At 51.0% G+C, this 12,249-nt stretch overlaps 1 protein-coding gene and 1 long non-coding RNA gene across 3 annotated transcripts in view; one reads left to right on the forward strand and one right to left on the reverse strand.

Annotated features, from left to right (window-relative positions):
* Nucleotides 1-562: 562 nt before the first annotated feature.
* Nucleotides 563-2,569, reverse strand: LOC109265692 (uncharacterized). The gene is made up of 2 exons (XR_002079308.2): nucleotides 2,431-2,569; nucleotides 563-1,297 (listed from the first exon to the last, which is right to left on the reverse strand). It is a non-coding gene; the product is annotated as an uncharacterized LOC109265692 (long non-coding RNA).
* A 64-nt stretch (nucleotides 2,570-2,633) lies between these two features.
* Nucleotides 2,634-12,249, forward strand: part of SAMM50 (SAMM50 sorting and assembly machinery component) — a 32,701-nt gene continuing 23,085 nt past the window's right edge. Inside the window, exons 1-4 of one of the 2 annotated variants that reach the window (XM_053894826.1) lie at nucleotides 2,634-2,822; nucleotides 7,019-7,129; nucleotides 10,260-10,361; nucleotides 12,037-12,124. In XM_053894826.1, coding sequence (XP_053750801.1) covers nucleotides 2,802-2,822; nucleotides 7,019-7,129; nucleotides 10,260-10,361; nucleotides 12,037-12,124 — 322 coding nt within the window. In that variant the 5' untranslated portion in view covers nucleotides 2,634-2,801. The remainder of the gene's footprint in view (nucleotides 2,823-7,018; nucleotides 7,130-10,259; nucleotides 10,362-12,036; nucleotides 12,125-12,249) is intronic. The other variant, XM_019447143.2, reaches the window with a different exon arrangement.

Raw genomic sequence — 12,249 nt, forward strand, 5'->3', positions numbered from 1 at the left:
CCCTATCCTAGACACTGGCCCAGACCCTCCCCTAGAGTCCCTCTCCTTCTGGGACCCCAGACTGTCCTGAGTGCTGGGCTGGTCCCCAAGGTTCAGCCTCGCCTGCTGTACTGAGAGTTCACAGCTGCATCTGGGGGCCTCACCTTGAGGAACCCCCCCAGTCTCTGAGCCCACCTGGCCACCTCCACTGGCCATTCCTCGGCTACTCACCAGTATAACCCTCCAGTGCACAGCTGCCCTGTGCCTGTCAGATTCCAAGTCACCTGAGCTGGGCACCAGAGACTCCTTGAACCCCTTCTCCCCCGCCCCCTCCAGCTGGTCCCAATCTTGCCGGATTATGGAACCCAGCCTCTTGTCCTGAGCCTACTCACTGGAGCCCATGCCCGGCGGGTGCCGTGTGGGGCCTCACGCTCCCGCGAAGCGCCAAGGCTCACCTCCCCTGACCTCGGGAGTAGCCTGGATCCAGGTCGGAGCCTGCTCCCCTCTGGCTGCCTGCCCGGATCCTAACAGTCGTGTTCCAAGCTAAGAAGTGAGTGACCTCTATGGGCATCTGTGGGGAGACCCAGTGTCCCTTCCTCATGACCTCTGAGACTTGAGGTTTCATTTTATTAAGGGAGCCAGTGTAGTCACTAAACTGCATTTCGACTACTCACGGGGCCAGATCTATCCTTCGTGAACCAAGTTTCTCAAAAGCTGGTGTCCTTGCGGGTATCACTAAGGGATGTGATCAGTTACGTTAGTCTGGGTCAGGTGGCCTTTAACAAAGATTCCCCCAGAAGGTTGACTTCTTATACTGCATACCCATCAGACTTGGCTGGCCTAGCCCGAAACTGTCCCCCCATCTGGAGGGTCACTGATGGCAGCGACAGTGGGAAAGGAATATGGTGCTCAAACGTTGTCATCCAGAAGTGAGAACTATCCCTTTGGCCTTCAACCTGTTGACCAAAGCAAGTCACATGGATAGGGGCGGGGAAATGCTACTCTACCTTTTGCCTGATGAACACTGTCACCGAGGGCCGAAGAGCCTCAAAAACCAGAACCCAAAGTCTCTATGACCCAATCAGTTCAGGAAACACCGGCTTCAAGAAAGTGAGATAGAGGTACTTACTGCAGGACTTCTCAGAGCCTTCAATATGTTAATGTGCATTCTGACTGTCAGACACAGTGTTTGAGGATAAAGCTGTCTGTGTTCCTGATGTGGCTTCTGTCACTCTGTCACCAGTGCCTTGTACACAATAGGCTCTTGAATATTTGGCTCAGGACTCATTGCCGTCTGCAGGTCAACCTCATGGATTACCTTTGAGAAGACAATAATGGAGGAGAAAATGCAGGAAGATGTAGTCTATCCAGTGTCTGCAGTGAGCCAGGCCCCACGCTTTAGCTCATCAAAGCCTCAGTATACCGCCATGCCTTAGGAACTGCTATCATCCCCATTTTCCAGATGAGGAAACAGGAACTGGCAGAAGGAATTCTGAGCAAGTGTCCAGCTTGCGTGGCTTGTGCTTAAAGTCTGCTCCTAGATCCACCAATGGCCTCTTGAGTCCGAGCTGGGCTTCAGGAGATACCAATAGACTCACTTTGGCGGTCAGGGACAGGTTTCCTGAACCCCAGGAGCGGGGTGGGTGGGTGGAGGGGGAGTGTCGATGGGTAGGTCAACCTGCAAGGGGTGCTGGGAGGTTAGGACTTGGCCCTGGCAGCGCTGGCTTGGGTTTCTTCCCAGGCAAGAAGGGGAATGTGGTCTCCAGGGCCCCTGGGGACTTGGGGTGCTATTTAAATGGAAGAGGGTGTCAGGAACTCTGGGAGGGGGCGGGGGGGGGGAGAAGAAAAGGAGTTGAAATGATACTGTTATCAGAAGGGAGAGAACACATAATATGGTCCCTCTTCCCTCTTCCCCCATCCCATCACTCAGCTGTTTCTTCCTGCTTTCATCACTACACGTGGCTACTATTTACGACATGGTTTTGACGGAGGGGAGGGGGCTGCTTCCTCCACCGAGGGGCGAGGTGAAGCCCCGTGGCCATCCGGTTCTCCGCCCCTGGCCCGTGCCCGGGGGGGGGGGGGGGGGGGGGGGAAATCCCCGCTAGCATTTATGGGCTCGGTTGAATGGACGATGGTCGTGCACCCACGGCCCACCCAGAGCCTTGTGCTGTGCCGGGCGTTGTCACGCTCCCTGATTCCTATCCCGAGACGTGGTATGACCCTCCCCTTCCCTTTACCAAAGGGGGACAGCCCTCGGGGGCTTCCGCGACTGTTAGGACCCGGGCGGCCGGCCGGAGGGGGGCAGGCGCCGACCCGGATCTGTGCTACCCCCGAGGCCAAGGGAGGCGAGCCTCGGCGGTTCGCGGGAGCGTGGGGCCCGCACAGCATCCGCCGGGCCGGGGCGCCAGGAGGACTAAGGGAGGACACTGGCTGAAGCCCCGGCGCACCCACCGGCGGGTTTGCTCTTTCCCGGGGGCGACTCCGGACTCCCGCTGCCTGGGATCCTCACTCCGACCCGCGCCCCACGCGCCAGCAGCTACGCGGGCGTCTTTGGAGGCTCCGCGCTTGCGCAGTCTCCAGGCCGCGGGACTTCCCGGGGTCCGTGCGAACATCCGGGTCATGGGCTCCTAAGGGCCAATGAGCGGAAAGACCGTGAGCCGGGGGGCGGGTTATCATGGCTGCCCCCAGTGCTCCCCGTCCGAGGGCTTGTAGGCGTCGTACTGACTGACGGCTCAGCCACCGCGGGCCCGCCCTCTGCCCTCGCCAGCCGTGCCGCGTTCGGGTCCGGGTAGCTCTGCGAGGCGGCGGCCGGAAAGGGAGCCATGGGGACAGTGCACGCCCGGGTAAGAGGCCCAGCGACCCGCGGGCCGCGTGACCTCTGGGCAGGCACCGCGGGGAGACGCTCTCGCCGCGGCGCCCGGGGTTCCTCCCAGTTGCGGGGGCGCCGGGGGCGGCGCGGCCTGCAGGCCGGGTGGAAGGAGGCCGCAAAGACCTCCGAGCAGGAGACCGGGCCCCAGAGGAGGGACGTGACTTGCCCAAGGTCGCTCAGCGAGGCAGTGGCCCCGAAGGGACTAGCGAGCTTTCCGTGGTGACCTGGAGCAGAGCAATAAGTCTTTCTCTGCACGACCTGACTTCTCTACCTTCAGCCGAGCCGCGTTACCGGTCGGCTTCCGCAGGCTCAGCCCCTGCCGGGGGCGCGGTGGACCCTAGAGCAAGTATCCTTTGAAGACTTCCGGCCCAGACCCGTCTAGAAGCCTGCCTTTCTCCTGCTTAACGGTGCAGAGACAGAACCTCTCCATGCTTTAGTTACCCCTTTTAAAGTGGAGGCGGGAATAGTACTTTCCAGTGTGTTGCGAGAATTAAGACACGATAGGTGAAGGTCCTTGGGTCCTTGGTGCGTCCTGCCTGCTGGCCAAACTGCTCTCCTTGGTCCTAATCTTAACTGAGCGCCAGAGAATGAGTACTTGGCCCAGGTCACACTTGTTAGAGCCTCAGAATGTTCCAAAAGTCAGACCTCCCAGCCTTCAACGGTACTTTTATCCTACGACACGGATTGTTTCACTTGTCCTGCTCAGAAGTTTCCCGTAGTTGGCCGTGAGCTTCCCCAAGTATTTCGCACAGGCCCCCTCGGCTTGGCCCTGGGAGTTGGACTTCACTCGGCCTCACGGATCACGCGTTCAAATGAAACACCGTGGCTGTGCTGACACACTCCTTGCCCTGTACCTGCTCTTCGGCGGCTCCTGGCTCACCCACCCCGACACTCGTCCCCCCCCCCCCCCGGGACACAGTCCCATCTTCTAGAGCTCAGTTCAGGCCACTTGCTACATACACCTCCTCCTTATCTGGCCTCATTTGGACGCGCTGCCTTCCTTGATCTTGTTCCTGTGCCGCCTGTTTGAGCGCTGTTTGGATTTTTGCCTTACCCTTTTCCAGTCTAAGTTTCTAGATGTTTCAACAGGAGCCGCATCTGACTTGGTTTGCATCCCTCTCCAGCAAAGCAAACGTTCCGCTCATTTATTACCCTAACATTTACCGGCGGTCTGCTAGGTGCCTGGCATGGCTATAGGCGCTGGCGATTCAGAAAACGACAAAAATCTCTGCTTTCATTGAGCTCCTTTGACGCTAACGTTGCTGCTCCTTTGATTCATGTGTTGGCAAGAAATGTTCTTTGATTTGAACGGCACATGCCACCGGCCAGTGTTATTTGAACGTTTCGGTCAGGATTCGCAGCGAGAAGGCATTTTATGTTTGGCGGGTGGTGTTTACTATAAATATCAGTCTTGTTTTCTTATTTTTCTTATTTTTTAATATTTATTTTTTAGAGCGCGTGCGCCGTCCGCTTGGGGGAGGGGCAGAGAGAGAGAGAGAAAGAGAGAGAGAGAGAACAAATGGGGGAGGGGCAGAGAGAGGGAGAGAGACAATTCCAGGTAAGTTCTGCTCTGTCAGTGCAGAACCTGATACGGGGCTCGTACTCACAAACCATGAGGTCATGACCTGGGCCAGAGTCGGACACTCAACTGACTGGGCCACCCAGGTGCCTCCAAAGTTTGACATTCTTTTTTTTTTTTTTTTTTTTTTTAATTTTTTTTTTTTAACGTTTATTTATTTTTGAGACAGAGAGAGACAGAGCATGAACAAGGGAGGGTCAGAGAGAGAGGGAGACACAGAATCAGAAGCAGGCTCCAGGCTCTGAGCCATCAGCCCAGAGCCCGACGCGGGGCTCGAACTCACGGACCGCGAGATTGTGACCCGGGCTGAAGTCGGACGTCTAACCGACTTAGCCACCCAGGCGCCCCCAAAGTTTGACATTCTGATTAAAGGGTATAAATGGGAGTGGCAGATCTTTGGTAGACCATATTTCATGCTTTGAAATTTCAGGAACTGTAATGGAATTTTTTTTTTTTTTTTTTTTTTTTTTTGCGTAATGGACTATGCACCTTGTGCGTATTTGCTAAGCATTCAGATCGAATAGAGTGACTCCGTGCATATGTTCCTAACCATAGTATATACTCTGCACAGTTTGCACAAATTTAATATACTTTTTTGCACTGTGTAAACTTAAATACAGGAAGCATATTTGTGAAATGGCGCAGGTAAAAAGTTACTTTTTCAATTAGTTAACATTTTGAGAAATACAGCGATGATTCAGTTTTTTGAAATATTGCACAACAGGGGCACCTGGGTGGCTCAGTCGGTCAAACGTCTGACTTCAGCTCGGGTCACGATCTCCCGTGAGTTCAAGCCCCGCGTGCTGTGCTGACAGCTCAGAGCCTGGAGCCTGCTTGGGATCCTGTGTCTCCCTCTCTCTCTGCCCCTCCTCCTATCCCTCTCTCTCTCTCTCTCCTCCCCTCCCTCAAGAATAAACATTAAAAAAAGTATCGCACAACAAAAACGAAAAGATGACGATATGAAATAAATGATCTATTCTTTGTCCAGCGTGGTCTTCCCTTTTCACTCACGTAAATATCCCGCTTCAGCCGCTGTGAGGCAAGGGCTCAGTCTGTCTTGCTCACTGCTACATCCCCGGCTGTTAGCCCAGTGCTCAGCAGGCAGTAACACAGACTTCCAGAACCTAGAGGTGTCCCACTACGGGAAGGGCAGGTTCTGCCCCAAGAAGCCTGGCTCACATACATGACACTTAAGGCAGATCGTTTTAGGGAGAAAGTTCTTCTCCAAGGTGCGTGCAGACGTGCGCGTAAGGGTCAGGGGAGTGGTGGGGGTTGAACTTGGAGGAGCAGGTGTGGGCCTTCTGGTGGCGGTCGCTCGCACGCCCTGCTAAGGAATCTCGTTGGATTCTCTGTCTGCAGGCACTCTTGAGGGCCATCACAGTCTTTTAGAGCAGGAGTGGAAAAGAGGACATGCCAGGTCGTTACCTTTCCAGAGAACCGGTGACGTGCTGGAGGAAGGACGTCCCGACGAGAGTCTGTCTTGTGCCTGGGAAAAGGGGATGGTGTCCCAGAGTCTCCGTTGCGGCACACGCTGCAGAGTCCAACGCTTCTGTGCGCTTTGAAAGCACCTGTTTGTAGGGAATTGGTGGAGCAAGGAGCAGCCAGATGCTGGTTAGGACAGTGTTCCTCCAAATCTGCAAATTTGTGCATTTGCCCGGTGCCACACTGGCCCTGAATCCATACCCAGGAGGGCCTGGGAGTCCCCGTAGTTAGGCAGGTCCCCATATTAAACCTGTAATACCGTGTGTGTGTTCTCAAACATTCTATTGGATTATCATGGCCCCCTGGAAGTCCTATACCAGGCACAGCCTGTGCCGTTCTTACTTCGAAGTTGCTTTAATGCTTTGGAGACGATGTCAGTTCAGATTGCAGCAAGTGGCTGCTTTCTGGCACATTTTACGAACATACGCAGCTCCTTTTAATGTGTGAATGAGACTTTCAGGGCGCAGCAAAATATGTTTTAGCAACTTGGTTTGCCAGCGTACTTATCCTATCCTAGGCTGTATCCAATCTGGATGAAAAAAATTAGGGTAATTTCTAGAACACCAAAACAATTTGTTTTATCTTTGATAAATGTGGCATCTTATCTTGAACTACTTTTTTCTTGAGATGGGCCTTAGGTACCCAGAACCGAACAGCCATAGTCGCATAGACCTCAGTTCGTGACACAGTCATGAGTAATACACTGGCCACCAAGGGCTCACTGCCTATCCGGGGCTTGTACGTCAGCAGTATTTACATCTGCCTTGTTCTCCCCAGCCTCCACTCAACAGAGGGAAACACAGTACCGAGCTTTCTGGAACACCATCTAAAGACAAAACTCAAAAGACTAAAAAAAAAAATTTTTTTTTTAAGTTTATTTATTTATCTTGAGAGAGAACGAGAGGAGAGGGGCAGAGACAGAGAATCCCATGCAGGCTCCGCACCATCAGTGTGGAGCCGACGTGGGGCTCAAGCTCCTGAGCTGTGAGATCGTGACCTGAGCCGAAAGCAAGAGTCAGGCACTTAGCTGACTGAGTCACCCAGACGCCCCAGAGATTTTTGTGTTTTTGTGTAAGTTTATTTAACTGTGTCTTCTCCCTCCCTTTCAGAGTTTGGAGCCTCTTCCAGCCAATGGACCTGATTTCGGGGCATTAGGAGAAGAAGCTGAGTTTGTTGAGGTTGAACCTGAGGCTAAACAGGAGATTCTCGAAAACAAAGATGTGAGTTTTTGTTGAAGTGCTTGATGAAGTCACTGCCAGAGACATTGGCTTCCATAGACCCCAGGGAGACAGAGGATTGACCTGTCTCAGTGCCTTCATTGAAGAAGAGTTTATAGCCAACTGTTTTGGAAAGGCTGGTGATTTTTAGAAAAATAGCTTCTGGTTTTAGAGAAATAGTTTTTTTATTTTATTTTATTTTTTTTTTATATACTTTATTGTCAAATTGGTTTCCATACAATACGCAGTGTTCATCCCAACAGGTGCCCTCCTCAGTGCCCATCACCCACCTTCCCCTCTCCCCCACCCCCCATCAACCCTCAGTTTGTTCTCAGTATTTAAGAGTCTCTTATCGTTTGCCTCCCTCCCTCTCTGTAACTTTTTTTTACCCCCTTCTCCTCCCCCATGGTCTTCTGTTAAGTTTCTCAAGATCCACATGTGAGTGAAAACATATGGTATCTGACTTTCTCTGCCTGACTTATTTCACTTAGCATAATACCCTCCAGTTCCATCCACGTTGCTGCAAATGGCCAGATTTCATTCTTTCTCATTGCCAAGTAGCATTCCCTTGTATGTATAAACCGTATCTTCTTTATCCATTCGTCAGTTGTTGGACATATAGGCTCTTTCCATAATTTGGCTGTTGTTGAAAGTGCTGCTCTAAACATTGGGGTGCAAGTGCCCCTATGCATCATCATTCCTGTATCCCTTGGGTAAATTCTTAGCAGCTATTACTGGGTCATAGGGTAGTTCTATTTTTAATTTTTTGAGGAACCTCCACACTATTTTCCAGAGCAGCTGCACCAGTTTGCATTCTACCTGGGGAAGTTTAGACAGACATTTTTATATTTATGTTATTTAAAAAAACAAAACAAAAACCTAAGTATTTCAAGGACAGACCCAAATTATAATTAAGTTTATACTGTGTCCAGAAAAAAGAGTGAAACTTTTCCTAAACCTTGCTCCCTTTGAAATTTAAATCCAGCTGCAGAAGTGTAAGCACGTTTTCAGTGATTATATGATGAAGACCTTTTGCAATATTCTGATTACCCTCAGTTATGCATTTCCTTAATATCCCCTATTATCTCTGCTTTGTTTCTCTGTTACTCATTGCCATCTACTAAACTGTAAACTTGTCTATTGCAAGCCCCTTTAGAAGGTAAGCTCCGTTGACTCAGGAATTTATGTCCTGTTCACTACTATACCCTCAATGTTTAGAATAAGACCTGGCTTGTAGGTAATCGGTGCAGTGCACTGTCACTGAATAAATGAATTAAATAAGCATCTACAGACAGGGAGGTGAGAGGCTCTGAGCCAGCATGTATCATGCTTCTTGAAATGCGCACAAGCACTCTAGCAAGATGCGCAGTTATTAAGTTGGAGGTCGTAGCATCAGCGATCACCTGGCTACAGAGACCTTGTAAGTGTCAGTCACAGGAGGTAAACACCTGGCAAAAAATAGGTTCAGATAACCAGTTGTTCTAACAAGGCAGGAAAATAAATAAAGTCTGGAATGAAGAAGGGTGGATCATTAAACATGAAAAAAAATCCTTGACTTACTTTTCAGACTTTCGTCTTTAGCCTTGATCTCTTGCTGTGTCTCATACCTAATAATCAGTGTCCTTTTACAACTATGTGCAAAAGAATGAAACTGGACCACTTTCTTTCACCATACACAAAAAAGAAACTCAAAATGGATTAAAGACCTAAATGTGAGACCCGAAACCATAAAAATCCTCGAAGGGAGCACAGGCAGTAATTTCTCTGACATCAGCAGTAGCAATTTTTTTCTAGATGGGTCCCCTGGGGCAAGGGAAGCAAAAGCAAAAATAAACTGTTGGGGCTACATCAAAATAAAAAGCTTCTGCACAGCAAAGGATACCATCAACAGGATGAAAAGAGAACCTATGGAATGGGAGTGGATATTTGCAAATAAAGGGTTAGTATCCAAAATGGACAAAGAACTTATATAACCGAACACCAAAAAGAGACAAATAATCCAATTAGAAAATGGGCAGAAGACATGAACAGACATCCAAGGAAGACATCCAGATGGCCAACAGACACATGAAAAGATGCTCCCCATCACTCATCATCAGGGAAATGCACATCAAAACCACATTGCGATGTCATCTCACGTCTATCAGAATGCGTAGAATCACCCACAGAAGAAATAATAGGTGTGAGCAAGGATGTGGAGAAAAAGGAACCCTCATGCGCTGTTGGTAGGAATGCAACTTGGTGCAGCGACTGTGGAAAACAGCATGGTGCTTCCTCAGAAAGTTAAAAACAGAACTAACCTATAATCTAGCAATTGCACTACTGGGTATTTACCTCCAAAACACAAAAACACTGATTCTAAGGGATACATGCACCCCTACATTTACTGCAGTATTATTTACAGTAGCCAAATTATGGAAGGAGCCCAAATGTCCGTCAACAGACGGGGACACACACACACACACACACACACACACACACTGGAATATTACTCAGACAACAAGAATGAAACCTTGACATTTACAAGGATGTGGACAGAACTAGAGAGTATAATCCTAAGTGAGGTAAGTCAGAGAAAGACAAATACCACATGATTTCACTTGTATGTGGAATTTGCGAAATGAACAAAAAGAGACAAACCAAGAAACAGAGGGGTTTTTTTTTTGTTTTTTTGTTTTTAAGTTTGTTTATTTTTGACAGAGATGTGGGCAGGGGAGGGGTGGAGAGTCAGAGAGGCACAGAATCCGAAGCAGGCTCCAGGCTCCGAGCTGTCGGCACAGAGCCCGACGTGGGGCTTGAACCCACGGACCGCGAGATCATGACCTGAGCCGAAGTGGGATGCTTCACCCACTGAGCCACCCAGCCGCCCCAAGAAACAGACTCTTAACCATGGAGAGCACACTGATGGTCACCAGAGGGGAGGTTGGGGGGGGGGGGATGTGTGGAAATAGGTGAAGGAGGCTAAGAGGACACTTACTGTGGGGAGCACAACGTAATGTGTGGGAGTGTTGAATCACCACTATACATCTGAAACTCATATAACACTGTATGTTATCTCCACTGCAATTGGAAAAAAACCAAAACGGCGTTTAAAACCAAAAAATGACAATCAGTGTCCCTTTGTCACATTTAGGTGGTCGTTCAACACGTTCATTTTGATGGACTCGGAAGAACCAAAGATGATCTCATCATATGTGAAATTGGAGATGTTTTTAAGGCGAAAAACCTTATCGAGGCAAGTTCTCTCTGCTTGGCCCTGTTTCCCATTCCCTCCCGAGGAACCTCCGCGTCTGTCTCAAACCACTGAGCTGCGCCCCAGCCTCTCTGCGCGTGACCTTGCCCCCCACCCTGAAGGGGAGCCTGGGTGCGCCCAGGCTGAGCCTCCCCAGTCCCCCCGAGCGCCTCCCGCAAACCTAATGTGTGTTTGCACGCGCCCTCGCCTCTGGTCCCTCCTGCCCCAGAGGCTGGTCCGTCCCGTGTTCTTCGCCGCCCCCCAGCGTTGTCGTAGGCACCACGGCTGGCTCTCTCCCTGGCACCCCGCCCGGTGCTCCAGCGTGCTCCCACGTGTGGTGGGTGCTCCGCTGTTAGCCACTCCTGCTGTCACCTTGCGGCCTTGGCTCCGTTTATCCCCTGGTCTCTGTCCTGGATGTCAGCATCTCCGGTCCTCTCCCTGGAGGGCGCCTTCTGTCCTTCTCGGCCCTTGGAACCACATTGGACATGTCCGGGCAGAGTCCCCAACAGCCTCCTCCAGGTGGCCCCTGTCAGTACCTGATGTGGGAAACTGTTGGGGTTCGGAGCTGTTGGCCGAGAGAGAATTCTTGAGATGTCGTGGGTGCAAAAAGGTGGTTTTATTAAAGCGTGGGGACAAGGACCCGTGGGCAGAAAGAGCTGCCCCAGGATTGTGAGGAGTGACTGGTTACGTACTGGGGGAGTTGGGGGGGGTTTCCAAAAGGACTTTCAGATGCTAAAGAGGATTCCTAAGATACTGGAGGCCTGGCTGAGGTCAAGCTAAGGTGGCTTTTCCCTCCAGCAAAGCATTAACATTGAGACCTTAGGGAGCTCCTGGAGGAATGTTCTACTCTGCCTGCCTCAGGTGTTTGTCAGTGCGCTGCAGGTGGTAAGGAAATTTAGTTCTATCTACGTTTCCTTTTTGCCTTTGTTCCCCACATCAGTACCCAGCTGTTTGGCCTTTCTCACCTTAAGGAAATTGCTATTTAGGGGCGCCTGGGTGGCTCAGTCCGGTAAGCAACTTCAGCTCAGGTCATGATCTCACGGTCTGTGAGTTCAAGCCCCGCGTCGGGCCCTCTGCTGACAGCTCGGAGCCTGGAGCCTGCTTCGGATTCTGTGTCTCTCTCTCTCTGTGCCCCTCCCCTGCTCATGGTCTGTCTCTCTCACTCTCAAAAATGAATAAATGTTAAAAAAAAAAAAAAAAAAAAGACTAAAGTTGACAGCCTGGAGCCTGGTTCGGATTCTCTGTCTCCCACTCTGGCCCCCCTGACACGCACGTGCAATCTCAAAAATAAAGAGAGAAACATTAAAAACAGAGATTAAGGTAATACATAAGCACAGTGTGATGGTCCCCAGGGCATTGAGGTGAAAGGTAGGTATCCCCTCCCCCGCCGGCCCCGGGCTCGCTCTGCAGAGGTAGCGGGGCTGGGGCTCCTTGTGCAGCCTTTCCGTGATAACCGCTTTGTTTCTGCACCTTTCGTTTTTGACGCTGCATGGAGAGCTTTTTTGTGGCACTCATGCCCACCTGCCGGGTGAAATACCTGGTCGTCCTCCTCCAGTGCTTCGTCCGTCCCCTCACGCGTCCCGTCTCAGCGGGGCTCTCTTCTTGGTGGCTCGGCACCAAGCACTAAACCTCCGTCCTGGCCACTAGAGGAAGACAGTCCCTTTTCCTTCTCTCACAGGTGATGCGCAAATCTCACGAAGCCCGGGAGAAATTGCTTCGCCTGGGAATATTTAGACAAGTGGATGTTTTGATCGACACGTGTCAAGGTACCTACCTGTTGTTGGCCTAGTGTCTCTGATTTCCCCTCCCGCCCATCCCGCGGGATCACGAAAGCTGTACGTGTGGCCGGACGTAGATTGCTCCTGGAGGTGTATCGAGCACATAGGTAGTT

This window comes from Panthera pardus, unplaced genomic scaffold (assembly GCF_024362965.1).
Source record: "Panthera pardus isolate Hobbes unplaced genomic scaffold, ASM2436296v1 HiC_scaffold_6, whole genome shotgun sequence".
In the NCBI taxonomy this organism is placed as follows: Eukaryota; Metazoa; Chordata; class Mammalia; order Carnivora; family Felidae; genus Panthera; species Panthera pardus.